General features: G+C 32.4%; 1 protein-coding gene across 1 annotated transcript in view; it reads left to right on the top strand.

Moving 5' to 3' along the window:
• The window catches only part of LOC145666044 (lachesin-like), a 589,881-nt gene extending 572,043 nt beyond the window's left edge, over positions 1–17,838 (top strand). The window contains exon 10 of the mRNA XM_081733143.1: positions 13,593–17,838. Coding sequence (XP_081589269.1) covers positions 13,593–13,747 — 155 coding nt within the window. The 3' untranslated portion in view covers positions 13,748–17,838. The remainder of the gene's footprint in view (positions 1–13,592) is intronic.
• Positions 17,839–19,041: the final 1,203 nt, after the last annotated feature.

Here is a 19,041-nt window from a genome sequence, read left to right as displayed (position 1 = left end):
TTTATAATATTTATTGATTAATTGATTAATAATAATTATTGACTTTTAAAAAATATTTTCCTATGGACTTTCTCCGAGAATGTAGATTCATTAAATAGGAATAAGTTTTATTTTTTAAAAAATCAGTGTATGTGTTACATGTTTGGGTAAACTAAAAAACTCTTAATTAGTTTTAATATCACTTCAATAATTATTATCACTTCAATAGTTTATAATGCTTAATACAGAAAAGTTAATCTCAAAGTTTAATTCTTTAGAAATATGATTTCTTTGCTTCAATGATCAATATTACAAGCTGAAATGTCCATAAGATATCTGTTTCGCTGAAAAAAAATTGATAATATACAGTAATTGTCACTTTTATTATTACTTTTTTTTTTTTTTTTTTTTTTTTGCAAAACGACACATGTCCGGCAGGAAATTAACAAAATATTGTGTTTGCTACGCGTACATACACATTTTGTGAGATATCAACATCTGTCAAGCTGTTGCTTATACTTGTTATATTATAAATAAATATACGTTTTTGGAGAAACTATAGTGTGTAGTATAGTTTTTCTCATTTTTTTCAAAACTTGATTTTTCTTACATGTGTTGTTTTACAAATAAAGAACGATTCAATACATTCACTATACATCCTGATTAAAGTAAAAGTTTAGCTCGCTAATTTACCTAATTGTGTTCTTACTTTGTAAAGAAGTACAACCACAGAGTTATTTGTTATATTATAGTGTCTGCTACCATAGTCTATTGTACTGTTATCAACAATCACTTTTACCTAGAATTAATAAAATTACTAAAAGAAGTATAATTGCAATGAGCAGTACAATGTCAAATTACACCGAGATTTATACCAAATTAGAACTGACATCTGTATAAATTTCATAGTAAAGGAGTAAATGACTATACATAGCAGGAATTGAAAAGCAATAATCCCCAACTACAAATCTTGAAGTCATTCATTGACGCATGGAGTTTCAAGAACTACAGGAATAAAGTAAAATTTGTTATTTAGCTATCGGTAAGGAAATTTAACATATAATATTATATGCATTTCTGTAAAACTTTATAAGATAACAGTTTTCTCTACGAATTTCATTCCATCAATGTTGGACACTGACATATTTTTAATGTTCATTAAACTTCAGTAGACCAGTGATTTTAGAACACGGTTTATAAAATAATTGCCAGGCAGTATTCTCATAAATCTAGTGACTTTGTTTTCAATTATCTGCTGAATATTTGAAACTCACGGTTAATACATTGTTAAAATTCTAGAATGTTGTTAACAACGATATATGAAAAATGAAATACATTCCGTAGATCTAAACGATGTAGCTGAATTTTAGTTTCTTGTTCTCTTTTGTAATTAATGACAAAACAAAATTAAACCTGAGAACTCATATGAAATACAGAAACGTTAATATTTTTTTCAGTAATAACAATAACAGTTCCTACGATAGTCATAAAAATGTCACGAATACATGAGTTGTCTAAAACCAGACCGAACTTACTAAATTTTCGTGCTGAGGAAAATTAGCCCTTATAGAAATGGTGGCAATTCGACATGAACTGCTGCATGCAAATATTATTATAAAAAATAATGGTATCACATGTACACCATATAAAAGAATTTTGTTTCTTTTTTGCGACAGGTTTCTTTTTTTGTGACAAATCATAATAATTACACTTATGCTCTTTTGCATCAACCAAAAATTAATCTGTGGATAGGGATAAAACTAAAGTTAAGCATCGAAGCCAGGATAGTGTGATGTGCCAACACTGATCTGAAGATTAATTCGTCGAAAACGGGAGATTAATCCGTGATCGTTGTTACAGGGTTGATTGCAAAATATGATATAAATTATTTTGACATTTATTTGGTTATGTGCATATAAATGATATAAATGATGTCAATGTGATTAATTCAATTGTTCCTAAAGGAAGAAGGAATTATATTTGTGTTAATAATCTGTCATTACTACAACGAAACGATTCAAACACCAAATTTGCACTACTTTATTATATTAGTTTATAATCAATTATTTTATTTACTACAGTTTGTGAATTGAAGATATTACATGTTTAGTAGCTACTTAGTACAGATGTACATAGTAGGTTAAATTTATGTCACATTTAAAGTGCGGAGTAATAAATCGGAACAGCTATCTTTGTGTCATAAAACAAACTAAAATAGTTTTCATCCTTGTACTAAATTTGGTGGCACGTTCTGCAAGTTCCACCCAGATCCTACATTGCAAACTATTGCTTGCTGGCGTACTGTTAGTCGAAAAAATAAAACGGAATGTTATCATACTATCAAGCAGAAAGTATTTTTTTTAGCCGTCACGTAATTATCTGATGTCTATAGTTAATATTTTTATGAAAATGTGGTTAAGTTTACATTAACACCACAAATTGACATTATGCAAACCCGTCAATGAAGTACTAAAATAAACTTTGTTTAATTACTTGTAGTTACAAGGGGCATATTACGTACGTACAGCAATGCTACTTTCTGAAGCAGAACATAACTAACTGACGATGCAAATGTCAACTTAAATTTAAATAACCGCAAGCTGTTGCTATTTCTTGCAAACGTAATTGGCGTTGCAATGTAAACTTAAGCCAAAATTTGGGTTTTAAACGGTGACTGATTTGCTGTTGGCATAACTACTAAACAGAATGTTATGGTGTGACGCGGCAATACGGTGAGCTAACGTAACATAACCTAACCTTATCTATTTTACGTTTGAAAATAATTGAATTAACGTAACCAAATCTACACTACTCTACTCTACCGTACGCTAACTGAATCTTCTCAGCTCTTCCTCGGGTTATCTTACAATCGTTGGATTTAAGAGAAGACTAATTTTGTGACGTTTAGTTTGTGGCCAAGATTATGTAAGAAAAGGGCACTTTCCTCTCAAATGCACCCCTGCTTGAGAATGTCAATTTCAAGGTCGATAAGGAAGTATGAACTATTAGAACATTGTATAAAAAACTTTTTTGTGTTATGTATATGTATATATATATGTGAATTTTGGAAATTTTTCCTCTTAGTTTGTACCAATAACATTTTCTTTTTTGACCGATGTGACTTCTCTCAAGCCGTTATTATATGATTAGAGTTTAATTCTTCTTTTTACACCCCTGAGGCTTTATCAGATGATAGGCTATTTATAAATTGTTGTTTATCACTTTTTATAATTCATCATGTTCAGCATGTTCTTCCTTCCGGTGAAGTTAAGATTCAAACTAGTTCTCGGATTTTTATCCAAAACTACACTGTAAAAGATCGTATAATTTAAACACTTTTAGTATCGGAGAGAAAACGAAATAGTGGTTACAAAGTTCGCTTTACGTGTCCAAAAAGAGTTAATGCTCAAAACACAATGTGACCTTCTTAAAATCTTCTCCTCGACAAACAGTTCGAAAACAAAGTAATGGCACCCTTTGGAAATACATCTGGGACATACTTGGAAAACACAGTATCTTAAAGGGGAGAATATGAGTAATCTGGAAATGTTTAAAGAGTGTCGTAATGTGTAAAGTGTCCTAACCGTGTCTAAAAGTATTTTTACATTTTTGTTTTTTGCAGTGTCATTCCCCACCTCTCTAATAAGGATGAAAAGGAGGGTTACGTACAAAGAAATCACATTCGGTATTCTCTTGGTCATAAAGTAGACTAATAGTTTAGTGTAAAATTCTTCTCAACGTAAATTACTTCTAGATAGTCACTGAAATGAAATCTTTAAGTCCCAGATTATGCCGGCTAGACGAGACTGTGGTGATGAAAAATGAATTCAATAGTGGTATGAATAAAGGGAAGGAAACGTGAGAACCCCGAGAAAACCTACGCACACAGTGTTTGTTCACCACAAAGTCCACTTGGCGCGAGCTGGGATCGAACCAGAGACCTTACGCCCCAGAGGTAAATGTTCTACCACCGCAGACAACGTTAAATAATTACATAACTCGGAAATTGTTTAAGGTATTTTAGCTTTCCATGACATTTCCGAAATCACGTTAAGAACTTCATTCCAAACTTGCAAGAATATATTAATTTCCAATTGTATGTATTTAATGCGTGCATCAGATTATATTTTTCATTAATCTTTCGTATTAATACACAAAAAGATCATCATGATAGTGTACACGGTACTACAAAACTCTAAGTACCGAGTGACGCACGAAAAACCGGCACAGACAGGCAGACTGCGCATTGTTGTCTACTTTTGCGACTTTTTTTTATCGTCTATTGTTGCGACAACATTTGTGTAGTGTGACGCTAATTTTCAGTACGAACGCCATAAAGATTTTGTTAAGACGTATGAAGTAAATCTCAGCGAGATGTATTCTCTACAAGAAAGAATCGCAATAGTGAAGGCGTACGTGTCTACCGGTTCATTTACGAAAACGCATAACATTTTTCCAAGGAAGTTTCCTGGTGTTTCCGTATTGGCAAAGAGCAGTATACAGAGTTTGGTGAAGAAGTGGCATACTAAAGATGCAGTATGGAACGAAAAAAGAATCAAGCTTCGCCTGTTCGTACACCTGCTGTGATCACGGATATTCAAGCACGAATGATCCAGAGTCCAAAAATTCGACACGGAAATTGTCACAACAAGAGAACACTTTGCATAGGTCTTGCCAACGTGTCTTAAAAGATCTACGGATGAAGCCATACAGAGTGACTTGCGTCCAAAAACTGAAGGAGGAAGATAAGCAAAAACGTGTGAATTACTACATGTAGTTACTTGAATTGGTTCATTATATAATGTTGGACCCAATGCTATATTTTATGAGTGATGAAACCTGGTTCCATCTGACAGAACATGTAAACACCCAAAACAGCAGATATTGGTCAACAACCAATCCAGATAAGATTCTTGAGGAACCTCTTAACTATCAGAAGATTGGAGTTTGGTATGCTGTGTCAGCAAGTCGGATTGTGAGTCGGATTCATATTCTTTGAAACAATAGTAAATACTGATGTATATTATGCGAGTATTTGAGGAATTTTACAAGCAGTTGACACCCCATGAACTTTTCTATGCCTTCTTTCAACAGGATGGGGCGACCCCTCTCACACTTTACGCGGGTTACTACCACGAATTCATGGAAGGTTCACAGAAGCAAGGACTGTCAGTAAATTATTGTGGCCGCCACGTTCTCCAGACCTGACCACTTGTCACTTTTATCTGTTGGGTAATCTAAAGGAAGAGGTGTACGCAAATAATCCAAAAACATTAATAGACTTGAAGAACAATATTCGCAATGATATTTTGGCACACAAGATAAGATCATAAAATCACTTCAGTAAATAAAGTAAGTAAGTAAAGTAAGTGTATTTCACTGACCAAACCTTTGCGCTTTGTATGTAATTTTGTATATGCTCGTGGCACGCCGGGCCAGTTTTTCGTGCGCCACCCGGTATATTTCTCATGGTTCATCGGATAATATTCAGATCAATAAAGTAAAAATATTTTAAGAACAGTCGTGTACATACGTTGAATCGTATATTATAGCTATTGTTATTTCTACTTTTTTCTTTTGTAGCAGTTAATAATTAATAAGTAAGATACGTTTTCCATGAGTAGGTTGCTAATCCCTTTTATCTAAAGATAATCACAATCAAGTATATGCACAAGTTAAGGCTGTCTTGTCTTGAAAATGTGTTCATGTCTCTTCTTTTCTAGACGAAACAAAAATAATATGAAACAATAAATAAAATAACATAGAAAAGGTAGAATATTCTGATCAACACGCAGCAAATATCACAACTTATGACAGAAGCAACCAGCAACCGGGCAAGACGAGGACAATAAACAGCAGTTAACGATGTAGTATTTTTGGTATCTTTTTGGTGTGTTTGATTATGAAGAAAATTTGATGTTTAGATGCTCAGTTGCGTCCCACATCTTCACATTTTTGAAAACATTCCGAAAGGAAAAAATAGTCCTAACATTCTCAACATAATTGTTTAGTACTTGTAATTACCAATTTGCGGAATCTTTTGTGTTATTGATGTCCTCCATTCTGCAAGAAGAAGTCTTCTATTTAACCTCTCAGTGAATCGGAAGGGGAAAAGGTTATACAGCACGGATTGAAAGGTACTTACATTTTATATATTTTAATCACATTTCCAAAACATCCTCTTTAAGATGTTAAACTCCAACTGGAAGGTGTTTAAGATTTAGAAGTTATTTTAAGTTCTTTAGAAGTTCTTTTAAACAATTCACTTCAAGGGTCACTATGTCATAGTGACATCGGAAGCCATGTGAAGAAGGAAATGTCAATGGGAGCTAGGTAGGTTGGAAGGAAATGAAGAAACGAATGTCATTACCATGTGTGTAGGTTGGCACTGAGAGGTCAATTACGATTTCGGAGGCTTAGATGATGAACTAAGCAAGATCGTAGACCACCCTAAAATTGGTACTTTTGTGTTTTGCGGAAAATTGTGCCAAGAAATTATTTCCAAGCTATTAAAAAAAAAAAAAAAAAAAAAAAACGGAATAGGATTGTTAGCGTCTAAGGGTTGAATACAAAAGTCATAAATTTCAACAAAGATGCTACACTGAGAAAAATTCGGGCTCCGGACAGTGGTAAGTTGTACAAATATACGGAATCATCTTGCTTACTACAGAAATCAGTACGAAATATACATTACCCGTATGCTACATAAACACTGCCCATAGATGTTACATCATGCCGCTACAGGATGTCTGATATCTAACAGTCTTCCTTATATTATATACATTAACAGTCTTCGTCAGCTATATGTTATATACGTCCATTTGTATGTGAGATCCTGACCGCCTATATTGTTTCATATGAAAAGTACGTACAGATGGAACACTTATACAGAAATCAGTACGGAACATGCATTATCCGTATGCTACATAGACACTGCCCTTAGATGTTACATCATGCCGTTGCAGGATGTCTGATATCTAATAGTCTTCCTTACATTACATACATACATGTATGTTACCTTCGTTAGCTATGTTATATCCGACCATTTGTGTGTGATATCCTAACCACCTATTTCGTTTCATACGGAAAGTACGTACAGATGGAACACTTATACAGAAAGTATTTTAAAACATGCGCTTTGAGTTATACGCTTGCAGCACGTTGTCCAAAAACTGCAGGATTTCCAAATATAACATACGATTTTGCGTACGCCACATACATTTTTTTTTATCAGTGTATGTAAGATAGTTCCATACAAATAAGTTCGATGCGATTACAATTATGTTGCAAGTAGGAGTATCTTGCTATTGCACTGCCGTATACAGTCAATACATTTGATTTATTGAAATTTATATGCACTTGATGTCAAGACAGAGCTATGTATACAAGCCGTGTTCGATTCTGGTATAGCTCGCGTGACTTGATGTAGACCTGCGCCTCATATAGCAAAGACGCTGCGAGGAACACTAAAGTTCATGCCTGATTATCCTATATAAATTAAATATCAAGCCTGTATGCATATTATACCGTATGCCAGAGTGTAGACAGATTTTCATTATTAAAGATGTGTTCAAACATCTAAGTTCTTTCCGATAGTAATTAAAAAATAACAATTAGAGTACTTATCCATCCACACGTCACTAATTCTACACAATCCCTATATACAAGAAGCAGCTCTGGCTGACTAATTTAGTATTTAATCAATACCTAATCCAAACTGCTTAAACTAGAAACTTGAAGGGATTTGTGATGTAAGTTACTACTAAAGAATGATTTTTGGCAATTTGGTGTGGAAGGGTGGGAGAATGTGGGTTGCCGATATTATGTTCAGATGTTCATATCTTCATCTCTTATGTGATATACTGAAGATTTGATCCCAAGATCGAACATGTAAAATTAATAGAAAATATCAGGTCTTCGATTTTTTCAAGATTTTATTTGATGATTGTAACAATTGGTTCGCCGCTATTTTGTTAACGGGCTATTTTTTTGTTTGTTCGTTTCCTCAATATACAAAATAATCTTGGGACATTTAACTAATTATTTTATTTAATTAGAAAGATACTTAAATGAACAAAAATTAGCAATAGATTGCAATCACTTTGACTATCTAAAGCATCAAAGTAAAGGAACATATCAAAATTACCTTCCTTTCTAGATATTGCTTTACTAGTATTGCTGATTATCTGTAAATTTGTATCTGTTCGTTGACGTGCCAAGTATCTTTTAAGTTCCCAATAATGGTAATGATTCTGTTGGTTCAGTTTCGATTTGTGTGCTGAGGTTTTCCAATGTTGGCAAGGAACGTTACGTTTTTCCTTTTCTCTTGCTCTCTCCAATCTCTTTACTTCCTTTTTGCTCGTGACCACTGCTTCAGTAGCCTTGTTATTGCATTAGCGAATGGCATTAATTAGAATGGCCTTGCAGAAACAGAGCTCAGTCACCGCTCTCTATTCGTGTTGGAAGCAATTAAGTGGAGCAGGTGAGAGCTTGGAACAGTTAGAAACCGCAACTGTTATCGGAGTGAGGACAATCACAACGAAATGAGTCCTTTAATACTTTACTTAAGACCGAGCATCATTTCGGTCCATTGTTGCTTTGCAACTGTAGCAAATTCGTATGTATGTATGTTTCCTTCACAAAAATAATAGTAAATCTATTTATATTTTTCTATTATGACGTACGAATTTTAGAAAATCTTTTCTCTTTACTTGGCAGGTGAATTTATTTTCTATTTATTATCAGAATTAATCTCAGATTTCAAATATCAATGCTAAATTAGTGACGGATTGAGATACGCCGAATATGTACTACTACGAATATAATGTCATCAAATAGCATTGTAACATTGCTGCATTCAATATGAGATTATAGTGGATTATATTTATGATAATTTATACCAAAATTTATTATTTTCTTCTACTTCCACTAACTATTTTGCTACTGCTCATATGCATTAATTATCTATACTGAATAGCTGTAGTAGTGAAGTCACTTCCCAATTCTCCAAGCAATAGCAAAGTAGGTTGATAGCAACAAAGTGTTCTGAAATAACGTAATGTACCTTTTATGGCTTTGATTATCTTAAAAATATTTAACCTTATGTCAGGGGGTCACAACAAGAAACCAATTCTAATATAAGAGTATATGAAAAAAAAAACATATTGATGCATTTCACTGGCAGTTGTTAAGTATTCAAAATAATATTATATTGAAATACATTTAAGACACTTATAAACAGTAAAGGAAATACTTATTTTTGTAAGAGTGTAATTTCTGCAAGGTACAGCCAAGTCGTAGAATAATACTTTTTCCACATTACCAGTCAGTTAATAGCTATTACAATACATACCATTTAATTCCAATACCAGACACGTGACCCCATGTAACATAGTCGTTAACGTTCTCGCTTTTGGCGCTAGTGGTTCCAGGTTCGATTCTCGATGGTGAAAAATTGGTCTGAAAAGTACAAAAGCTTTTTCAGCCAAGTCATCCAGAGTGGGAATTTTCCTGGGCTTTCTTCATTCACACCACACAAGCTCCGAGATGGTACCTAAAATAATGTTCCCAGGCCGCTTCCTTCTATCCTCATTCCTTTCTTCCTCCTGTATTAAAGGGCAGTGTGATCGCTGAGGGACGTTATTACTCACACGTGGCAGCATAATATGTCCATAGATGCCGAAAGCCCAGAAATTGAATTTCTAACACTAATCCTAATCCAATACCAACAACATATTCAATATTTTTCATTCGTTATTTTTTAGTAACTCTTTATGCTTTATACCTTCCATACTTGATTAAAGGTAAAACTGGTAAGTAATATAATACAAAATTTGAAAAAGTAAATATAATTTATTAATAAATTAATTTATTAATAAATTTAATTTATTAAATTAATAAATTAATTTGAAAAAGTAAATATAATACAAATTGTTTAAATAGTGCAGCTACTTTATGAATGAAATATGTAATGACACTCGGATATAAAAATTAATATTTCTTTAAGTAGGTATTCCTGCATTAAATGCATACTTGTTTCTGCAAACTGAAATCTCTTTGAATTTAGTCACTCTTGAACTTACATATTTATATTACTAAAAGAAATGTTTGCAAACTCTATTATTTCAACTTACAAAATAAATTAAGCTACTCACATTTTTAAAATAACAAATTTTGTTCGTCAGATTATCTCTAAAAGAGAGTTTTCCGTTAAGATATATTTTATATTTCAGCATAATATCAAACAAATTTAAGTGATCAGTGAGCCTAGCTTCAACATAACGAATCCATTTATAATTGTCTGATATTACTGTTATTATTTAACTCAAAGATTCATCGTCGCATACAAAAATTTTCTTCGGTGCATTCTACTTTCTGCAAGCTAACACACTGGATTGTTATTAATTCTCACTAAGGTCTTACTTTATATTGTTCTTTTATCTTCTTGGTTTATTTAAAGATGGCTTCTAGGCAGGGAGCTAAAGCCAGTATCAAATCTTTGTCTGGTGGCAGTAATATACAGGGTGTTTCAAAACAACACCGACAACGTTTGGGAGGTGATTCCTGACACCAAAATAAGACAAAAAGTATAGACCAACCTGGGTGCACAAATGATTCCTTTCGGAGTTATAGGCTGCCGAAAACAAGAAAAAATGAATTTTAAAGGTCAATAGCTCCAATCGCTATGGAATCTACCGTAGTCAGGTCAACACTTCACTTAGGAACTAATATGTGCGCTATCCAAAAATTACATGTTTCAGAATCTTAATGTACTAACACATCAATTTTTATAGAAGGAGTTTGGCTACATGTATATAATTTGAAGTACTCACCAACTATCTCTATAAAAATTGTTGTGGAAGTACCGCAGAGTTCTGAAACGGATATTTGGCTAGGACACATACTAGTTCCTAAGTGAAGTGTCGACCAGACTACAGTAGGCCCCATAGGTTTGAGCTATGGACTTCTCAAGTTCACTTTTTCATGTTTTCGGTAGCCTATAACTCCGAAAGGAAACATTTGTGCACCCACGTTGGTCTGCACTTTTTGTTTTATCTTGGTGTCAGGAATCACATCCCAAACGTTGTCGGTGTTGTTTCGAAACATCCTGTATAAACAATCAGATTAGCTGTCACATGATTACGAAGACAGGAGAAGTCATCTATGACAGCACTACTGCCGAGATTCAACAAGAGCCCCAAGTACCCGGTATAAAAGGAAGAGCGGCGAACACTTCAGTGTCAGTTTTCTGTGTGATTGACTATACCTTCCGAAGAAATTATATCTACGAAAAAACTAAATGTCTAATTAAATCAGGAAATTTGTTTTATTATTTAGTTCAAATTCATTTATCTACGTTAACTATATCGATGAACTTGAAGCTTAAAATATATATTAAATGATAAATATGATGTGATATATGGTTGCGAAGCATGGTCAATTATTTTGAGGGAAGAAAGCAAACTGAAAGTATATGAAAATAACATTCTGATACCAATATTAAAACGAAAAGGACCCGTTAGGAAAATTGTCATAACTTCATAACGGTGAACTGCATAATTTATACAATTAATTAATATGGTTGGGATTACTAAGCTTAGGAGATTTAGGTGAAGAGGTTACGTATCCGGAATGAACAGAATTACAAACAATTCCTAAAACGTAACTAGTCGCCGAATCACTGTCAGAAACATTTAGGCTCAAGTGGAATGTCAATATTAAGATGAATCTTACAGAAATATAAATACAAGCTGGAAACTAGTTCCAGTTGTCTGTGGTCAGAAATCAATGTAGATCTTTAGTGTATGCGGCATTAAACTTTTGCGCTCATAGGTCTTAGGGTTAGCTAATTCGGTAGATTACAGACAGGTGGCTTATTGTGTCTTTAAAAATTTGCGTTAATTTTATTAACTCGATCTATCTGTTTTTACATTTTTAAACCTTTCCAAAGTTATTTAGTATCATGGGACTGTAATAAAGTATGCATACAGATTGCTGTAATGTTTATTCGGTACGAGACGAGAAAGGTCAATCCATAACCAATAAATAAACCTGGTTTAAGTGTAGTCATGAGAAAACTTTAGAAACTAGGATGCTTTACATATCTAAGATAATTCCAGCTTAAAAGTCGAATTTGCGTATTTTACTTCCTCATTTGAATGTAATTTGTCATCGAATACAGAAACAATGTCTGTATTAAACTGTGGTTTCGAGACAAATGCTCAAATAAGAAAATACTACTGTCATTAAAGCACTCTTACTGGATTCTAATAGATTATGACTAATTATGTATGATATTGATTAGGAGGTATAAGAAAATATGTTCTCAAATTTAAATGAATTTATAGATTAGCCTTTATTGACTATTTTTCTATAGGAATCAGGAATAACAGATTGAAAGTATATTTACGTCTTGTTGGGTATTTAATAGTTTGGTTGTCCCTACACTTAAAACAGAGGGACCGACAGAAATATAAAAATTCAAATATATACTTGCATAGACCAGAAAATAAGTAAATGTTTCATCACATCTAATCCTATTAATTCATTTTGATGAGTTTTTTATATCTTTTTATTGGTCATTGAAAACAAAAAAAAAAAAAAAAACTTCCTTATTTCTTCAGGAAAAGTAATGTGTACTTGGACGATGAAACTCATATTCACAACTGCTTAAAAGTGTGCATTCCTGTCTAGTTGACATCTACTCATACAATATTTATCAAAATATTCATAGTAAGAATTAGAACATTTACATGATACTGTGCCGTGTTTTGTTTTCTTACTGTTCACAATTATCGAACGCTTGTCTAAATTTGTTTATTTAGGTCTAGTATGTTATATTTGTGTTAATATCAGAAGTAAATAACACATTAACCTCTAACTTTCTCCTTCATCTTGTTTGTTGATACTTTTATCACTGAATAATTAAATGTCAGATTTAATATTGATTAAAATTTACATAATTTTCAAAATGTAAAGGAAGATATAATTTAAAGAAGAATCATAATTACGTTATTTTAAATTTATAAAGTTATCTATATTGTTATTCAGTGTCTTCATTTACAGTTGTATTACTCTTTAATAATAAACGTCAAACAATATTTCGCAATAGTTACAGGCCTAAGTACACTCATATCCAAAATGATTGTCGCATATCTATAACTGTATTCTTGTAATAATATAATTTGATAATGATTTTGCAGGGTACTTTAAATACTGATACTATGTGTATAATCGGAAAATATATATTTATGGTAAATTTCATAGGAAGAGAATTATAAATACGAAAGTTAGAATGAGTAAAACAAAATGTTATTAAGAGGACAAAAAAAGTTTTATTGTTCTTATTTGCTGCTTTTTTGACATGAAATTTGCCACATACATGTTTTCCGATTATACAGATACTAACATTGTAAGAAATACCGGGCGAATTCGTTATCAAATTATATTCGTACAACAACATATTTATAGACATGCGACAATAATTTTGTACATGAGTGAACGTTAAATTTTAGATTAATAAAATTTTACTTTTGTTATCATATTTTAACTGTAGATTGATAAAAGTGGATTAATATTCGTTAATAATATTTTGATGTGTTAATATATTTCAGACATGAAACTACAAGGGAGACCAAATAGCGGTGTCACAATGGAACCTCCACAAGATGACACATCTACTGCCGTAAAGAAGAGCATACTTCCAGCATTATGGATGATATTTGTGTTATGGACAACCATTGTTCAACTCCAAGTAACTCCACCGTAACAAACATCCGTAACAAGTTTTGGACAGAACAGAAACATTTGTTTCATTTCAAATTTTCCTCATGCCTTAAAAGAAATTTTGGAAAGGAAGAAACTGCATTGGAAAAAGTTATTGGATGAATGGTGACGCTGTTTGGTTAAAGAAAATCAGGGATAATTAAGAAGAATTGCAATACTAAAATATACATCTGTGTGTACGTATGTTGGTTTGTTCATGTGTTGTATGAAGAAGTGTGTGAACATGATAAAGTGTGTGGAATACTTGTTTGTGATTCTGGACCATTTATTGAGGTGATTAAAACGATATCAGGATCTTGTGAAGTAAATTATGTGAAGAAAAATATAAAGTTACTAATACAAAAAATGCTTCGTCGTAAGAATATTCCTCATTATTGAGCTTGGTGCATTCCAATACTACAAGACGTACAGCGCATTTATAAAATAATTTTAAAAGGTACAAATCAATACTTAGAAGCTTTATATGTCTCCAGGCTTAAATACCAACCAATCGGTGGCTTTTCAAGCCTCATTGAAAATTAATATATAGTTTTTTTCTTTTTTTAAAGAAAAGTCCTATTTAATTATGATGAAATTTGTAACATGGTTGCAATAAATAAATAATTCAATTAGCTAATGCCGGTTTAAAAGAATTGGTATATTTTAGGAGATGTTAATAGGTAGTTAAGGTTCTTTATAGCTTGAATTAAATATAATACGAGATTGGATGAGTTAACGTAATGAATTGAAGCAGAAATTATGACAAATAGATATTCAATATCGTATTACTAAGAAAAATGTAACAAACGAGGTACAATGAAAGTAATGATATTACTTATATGCTACATTTATTCATATGTTACTATGAAGTATGTACTGCTATCCACAGTGTACTACAAAAGTTATGTTTTATTGCTGTTCAGAATATGTAATATAAGACATTTGATTTCTTTTAGAACTCAAAGTAAGGAAGTTTGACAATATTAGGATTAATTTTGTTTCTTTCATGCCTTTTAAGCTGAGAAAGCTTGTTTCATCAAATATCAATCTGATTTATACGAAATAATCATAGAATGCTACTTACACTCAGGACAAAAAAAAAAAAAAAAAAAACTTCAAATCGTTACTTTCGGGTAATCGTAAGATTTAGTAATGTGTGGAAAGAATCACTTGAATTTAAATTGTTATTTCATCTAAATCACATTATTTGGTTTTTTTCTGTCAATACGTAATATTGATTGCTGTTTACCATACTATATAAATATGCTAAAGATAATTTCCATAATTTTGTTTCGTCTTATTATTTGCAATATTTAAATGAATTATACAAGAAGATGCAAGCATTCTTTTACAAATATTCTATTTTTTTAAAATGTAAATTAATAATTTTGTGCAGTTATTTTTAAAAATAAATGAAATATATCAGCTTAACATCCCAGACTTATGTCCGTTACGCTAAAAAAGACTGATGATTAAGGCAAGTGAATTATGATTTAGGAATTGGTAGAATGAGATTGTACCCGGACGCAAAATGGTCCATCACAAACACATTTTCTGATTAACGAACCAAGGACCCCACTTACCAGAGGTAAGCGTTCTGCCACTGAACTAATATGTTCCACTGCAGTTATTTTGATTGTACAAATATTGCGTATTAATGTTTGATTTACATCTATCAAAAAAATAGGAAAATATCATTTCAATATATTGGAATTAAGAGACTTTGAACTACTTTACATTTTATTTTATTCTTAATATGTTTAATTAAATACCTGATAAGTGGTCGATGATTATTCTTAAAGAATGAAATATTTTCTCTCAAAGAATGAAATGCTGAAGTATTAGTAGCTAAAATAACATAATCCGATATCATAAACATTTATTGTATACCCCTGGAATAGAAAATACAAAAAAATCACTAATACGAAATCTTTAGATTTGGGGAGAAAATTTTAAAAATAAAATTCATAATTCAAAATTTAAACTTAATTATATATATTTGGTATTACTTCGTTATCTCGAATTATTTTTGTTCCTAGGATTTCACATCTCGATATTTATTTCTCCCTATATTATTTCTCGTAATTTATTTCCCTATATTACAACGTTAAAAACTGTGATATGTGAACTCGTTTCTTGGGAGCATAGTTAATATTTCATAACACTAATTCATGGTTTACACCTATGAATTATTTTGGGAAACCCATTTATCATTGTCTATATTGTGTTACATTTTTAACTTCTTGTCAAGGTATGGAGCTTTAAAAATCATGGGGAAAATGTCTAAAATTCAGGAATTGCAATATACTCAATTATGATTAATGTTTTGCTTTACAGAGCTCGTGAAGGATGTGTTACCTTTGTAACTAATTATTACCAGCTTGAAAACTTGAATTTATGAAAATAAATACATAAAAGCAAACAATTAACTCTTTGTAAGTGTAATACTTAATTACATTTTCTCCTTGTACGAAAGACTTGAATAAAATAACATAGAAAGTAAAATAGAAGAGACATAGTTCACGAGATTCATTCATATGATATTTGAACATTATTAAAAATAGAGTATATTCAGTGTGCCTCGTTTGTTCTATATAATCAATATATCCAAATCTCATTTAAAAGAAACTTATAAACTACTTGAAAGAAATTGTTCATTGTGAATATTTACTTCTGTTAAGTAATGTCATATGATACGATTTGAAGTAAATATGTATTTTAAAACGAATCATATAATTTAAAATAGATTTAACCTGATTCTGTAGATCATAAAATTATTTTGATATTAGTTATTTGGTATCTAATTTGAGTTTTCTGATTTTATAAACCACATAATTTTCCGATTTTTGTACTGTCTATTTACTAAAGATTTAACAATTTACCATTTTCCTCGTGAAAGTAAAATTCCTTGCTGTCATAACTTTCTTGTTAATTAGAAACAACTATTTAAATATATCTGGTTTTAACCCATAAGTACTATGGACGCCTCTCACACTTTTCTCCTAAATAGGTGATTTTTCCTACCTTACTCTGTTCTAAAGCTACAATTCTTCCTTCTACTTATCTTTTGGTTTAAGCGCTGGCTAAACGTGCTGAAGGTCACAGGTCACAGAGTATTACTGTTTCTCTAACTTTTGTTTGCTTTGTTTCTGGCTTGTGGTGTGTAGGCGGACCATAGTAGTTACTTCAGTTTTAGTTTCTCGTATTCTACTTCAGTATTTATGCATACGGGTGTATGGCGTCAAGTTCTATTTACATCGAAAATGTCGCAAATGACAGGCCATTGGAGGGAAATTAGTATGGTAACACTACATATACTATTTATGAAGAAAAAGGAAGACGCCCTTACATGGGATGTACTTGAACCTGAACCCATAAAGTGGGGGTGATGTATATATTTCCTGAAAGCTTGGGCGAAGGCAAGATCAAAACCGGTTACCAAAATTGGGGTGGTCTCAAGCATCTCGCTTGAGGGCAGCACGTTACTCATTTTTATTAACACTTTTAAGTGTGTCCATAAAGTCCGTTGCAACAACGAAAAATCTGAAACGGTGGGACAAATATGAAAACAGAAAAAAAAAAACTTTTCTTCCATCATTTCAAAAGTATAACGTATCAAAGTAAAATAAATTGTTCCAGGGTTCCTCGCAGGGTTCCAGACGGGGTCCCACTTAATTTTTTTAAATGGAAGGGGGTCAACTTGCATATCGTATGAAAGTTGGTGTTAAATAAAAGAAGATAAATCAAGTCGCGACTCTCTACGATAAGCCTGTGCAAAATAGTGGTAGGTCAAAATATCAACACAACCTTCATTGCAAAGTCTATGGCCACTCGTATGAATCTGAAACGGTGGAATAGGTGTAGAAACAAAAACACGGATATGTCATTATTTCAAAAGTATAATGATTCAAAGTAAAAACAATGTTCCAGGGTCCCTCACAGGGTCCCAGACGGGTCCAAATCAAAATGTTGAATTGGAAAGGGGCTCACGTTGAGTATCCTATGAAACCTTATGTTAAGTGAAAGAAGAGAAAACAAGTCTAGGCTCTTGATGAAAAAGCATATTGCAACTCCTATTAATCTGAAGCGGTGAAACAGTGAAAAAAAAAAAAAAACAAGATAAAAACTAGAATGTATCGAAGGAAATTACTCGTACAATTTTGCAATGCTTATCGACAGTCGAGACTTGTCCAATGTCCAATTCTGTATAATTTAACATGAGCTTTCACATGATGTGCTTATTTACCCCCCCCCCCCTTGGCACTTGACACTTTTGAGTTGGACCCGGTCTGGGATCCTGCAGTTGCAACTGGGATAATTCTTTTTTTTCCTTTGATACATTCTAGTTTTTGCTTTGGTTCGTTTTGTTTTTACACCTGTTTCAGATTAATAGGAGTGGCAATAGACTTTTTTTTTATCAAGAGTCGAGACTTGTTTTCTCTTCTTTCACTTAACATAAGGTTTCATACGATACTCAATTTGAACCCCTTACTATTTCAACATTTTGAGTTTGACCCCGTCTGGGACCCTGCCAGCGAGCCTGGAACATTTTTTAAAATTTGAATCATTATACTTTTGAAATAATGACATATTCGTGTTTTTGTTTTCTACACCTACTCTACCGTTTCAGATTCATACGAGTGGCCATAGACTTTGCAATAAAGATTGTGTTGATATTTTGACCCGCCGCTATTTTGCACAAGCTTATCGTAGAGAGTCGCGACTTGATTTATCTTCTTTTATTTAACACCAACTTTCATACGATATGCAAGTTGACCCCCCTTTCCATTTAAAAATTCTGAGTGGGACCCCGTCTGCAAGGTACCTTGGGGTAATTTATTTTACTTCGATACGTTGTACTTTTGAAATTATGAAGGACATGTTTTTCTGTTTTCATATATTTCCCACAGTTTCAGATTTTTTGGGACTGCAACGGACTTTAAGACACGCTTAAAGGTGTTAATAAAAATGAGTAACGTGCTGCTCTCAAGCGGAATGCTTGAGACCTCCCCAATTTTGGTAACTGGTTTTGATCTTACCTTGACCCAAGCTTTCAGAAAATACATACATCACCCCTACTTTGTGGGTTCACGTTCAAGTACATCCCGTGTTAGACGAGGTCAGTGAAAAAGGCAGTAGTCCTGATTTTCAAATAATGAGGAAACATAATAGAGAATCAGATGAAGAGTTAATAGAGAATGAAGACATGCTAATAATATAGAACTCAATGGAAAATGACTAGGTTGTTGGTTAGGTACCTCTAGGGACAAAATAACTGTTGCAAATGGAGTAAAAAAT

This window comes from Thermobia domestica, chromosome 12 (assembly GCF_964235325.1).
Source record: "Thermobia domestica chromosome 12, izTheDome1.hap1.1, whole genome shotgun sequence".
In the NCBI taxonomy this organism is placed as follows: domain Eukaryota; kingdom Metazoa; phylum Arthropoda; class Insecta; order Zygentoma; family Lepismatidae; genus Thermobia; species Thermobia domestica.
The sequence above is the reverse complement of the archived record's forward strand: the minus strand, read 5'-3'. Positions and strand labels throughout refer to the sequence as shown.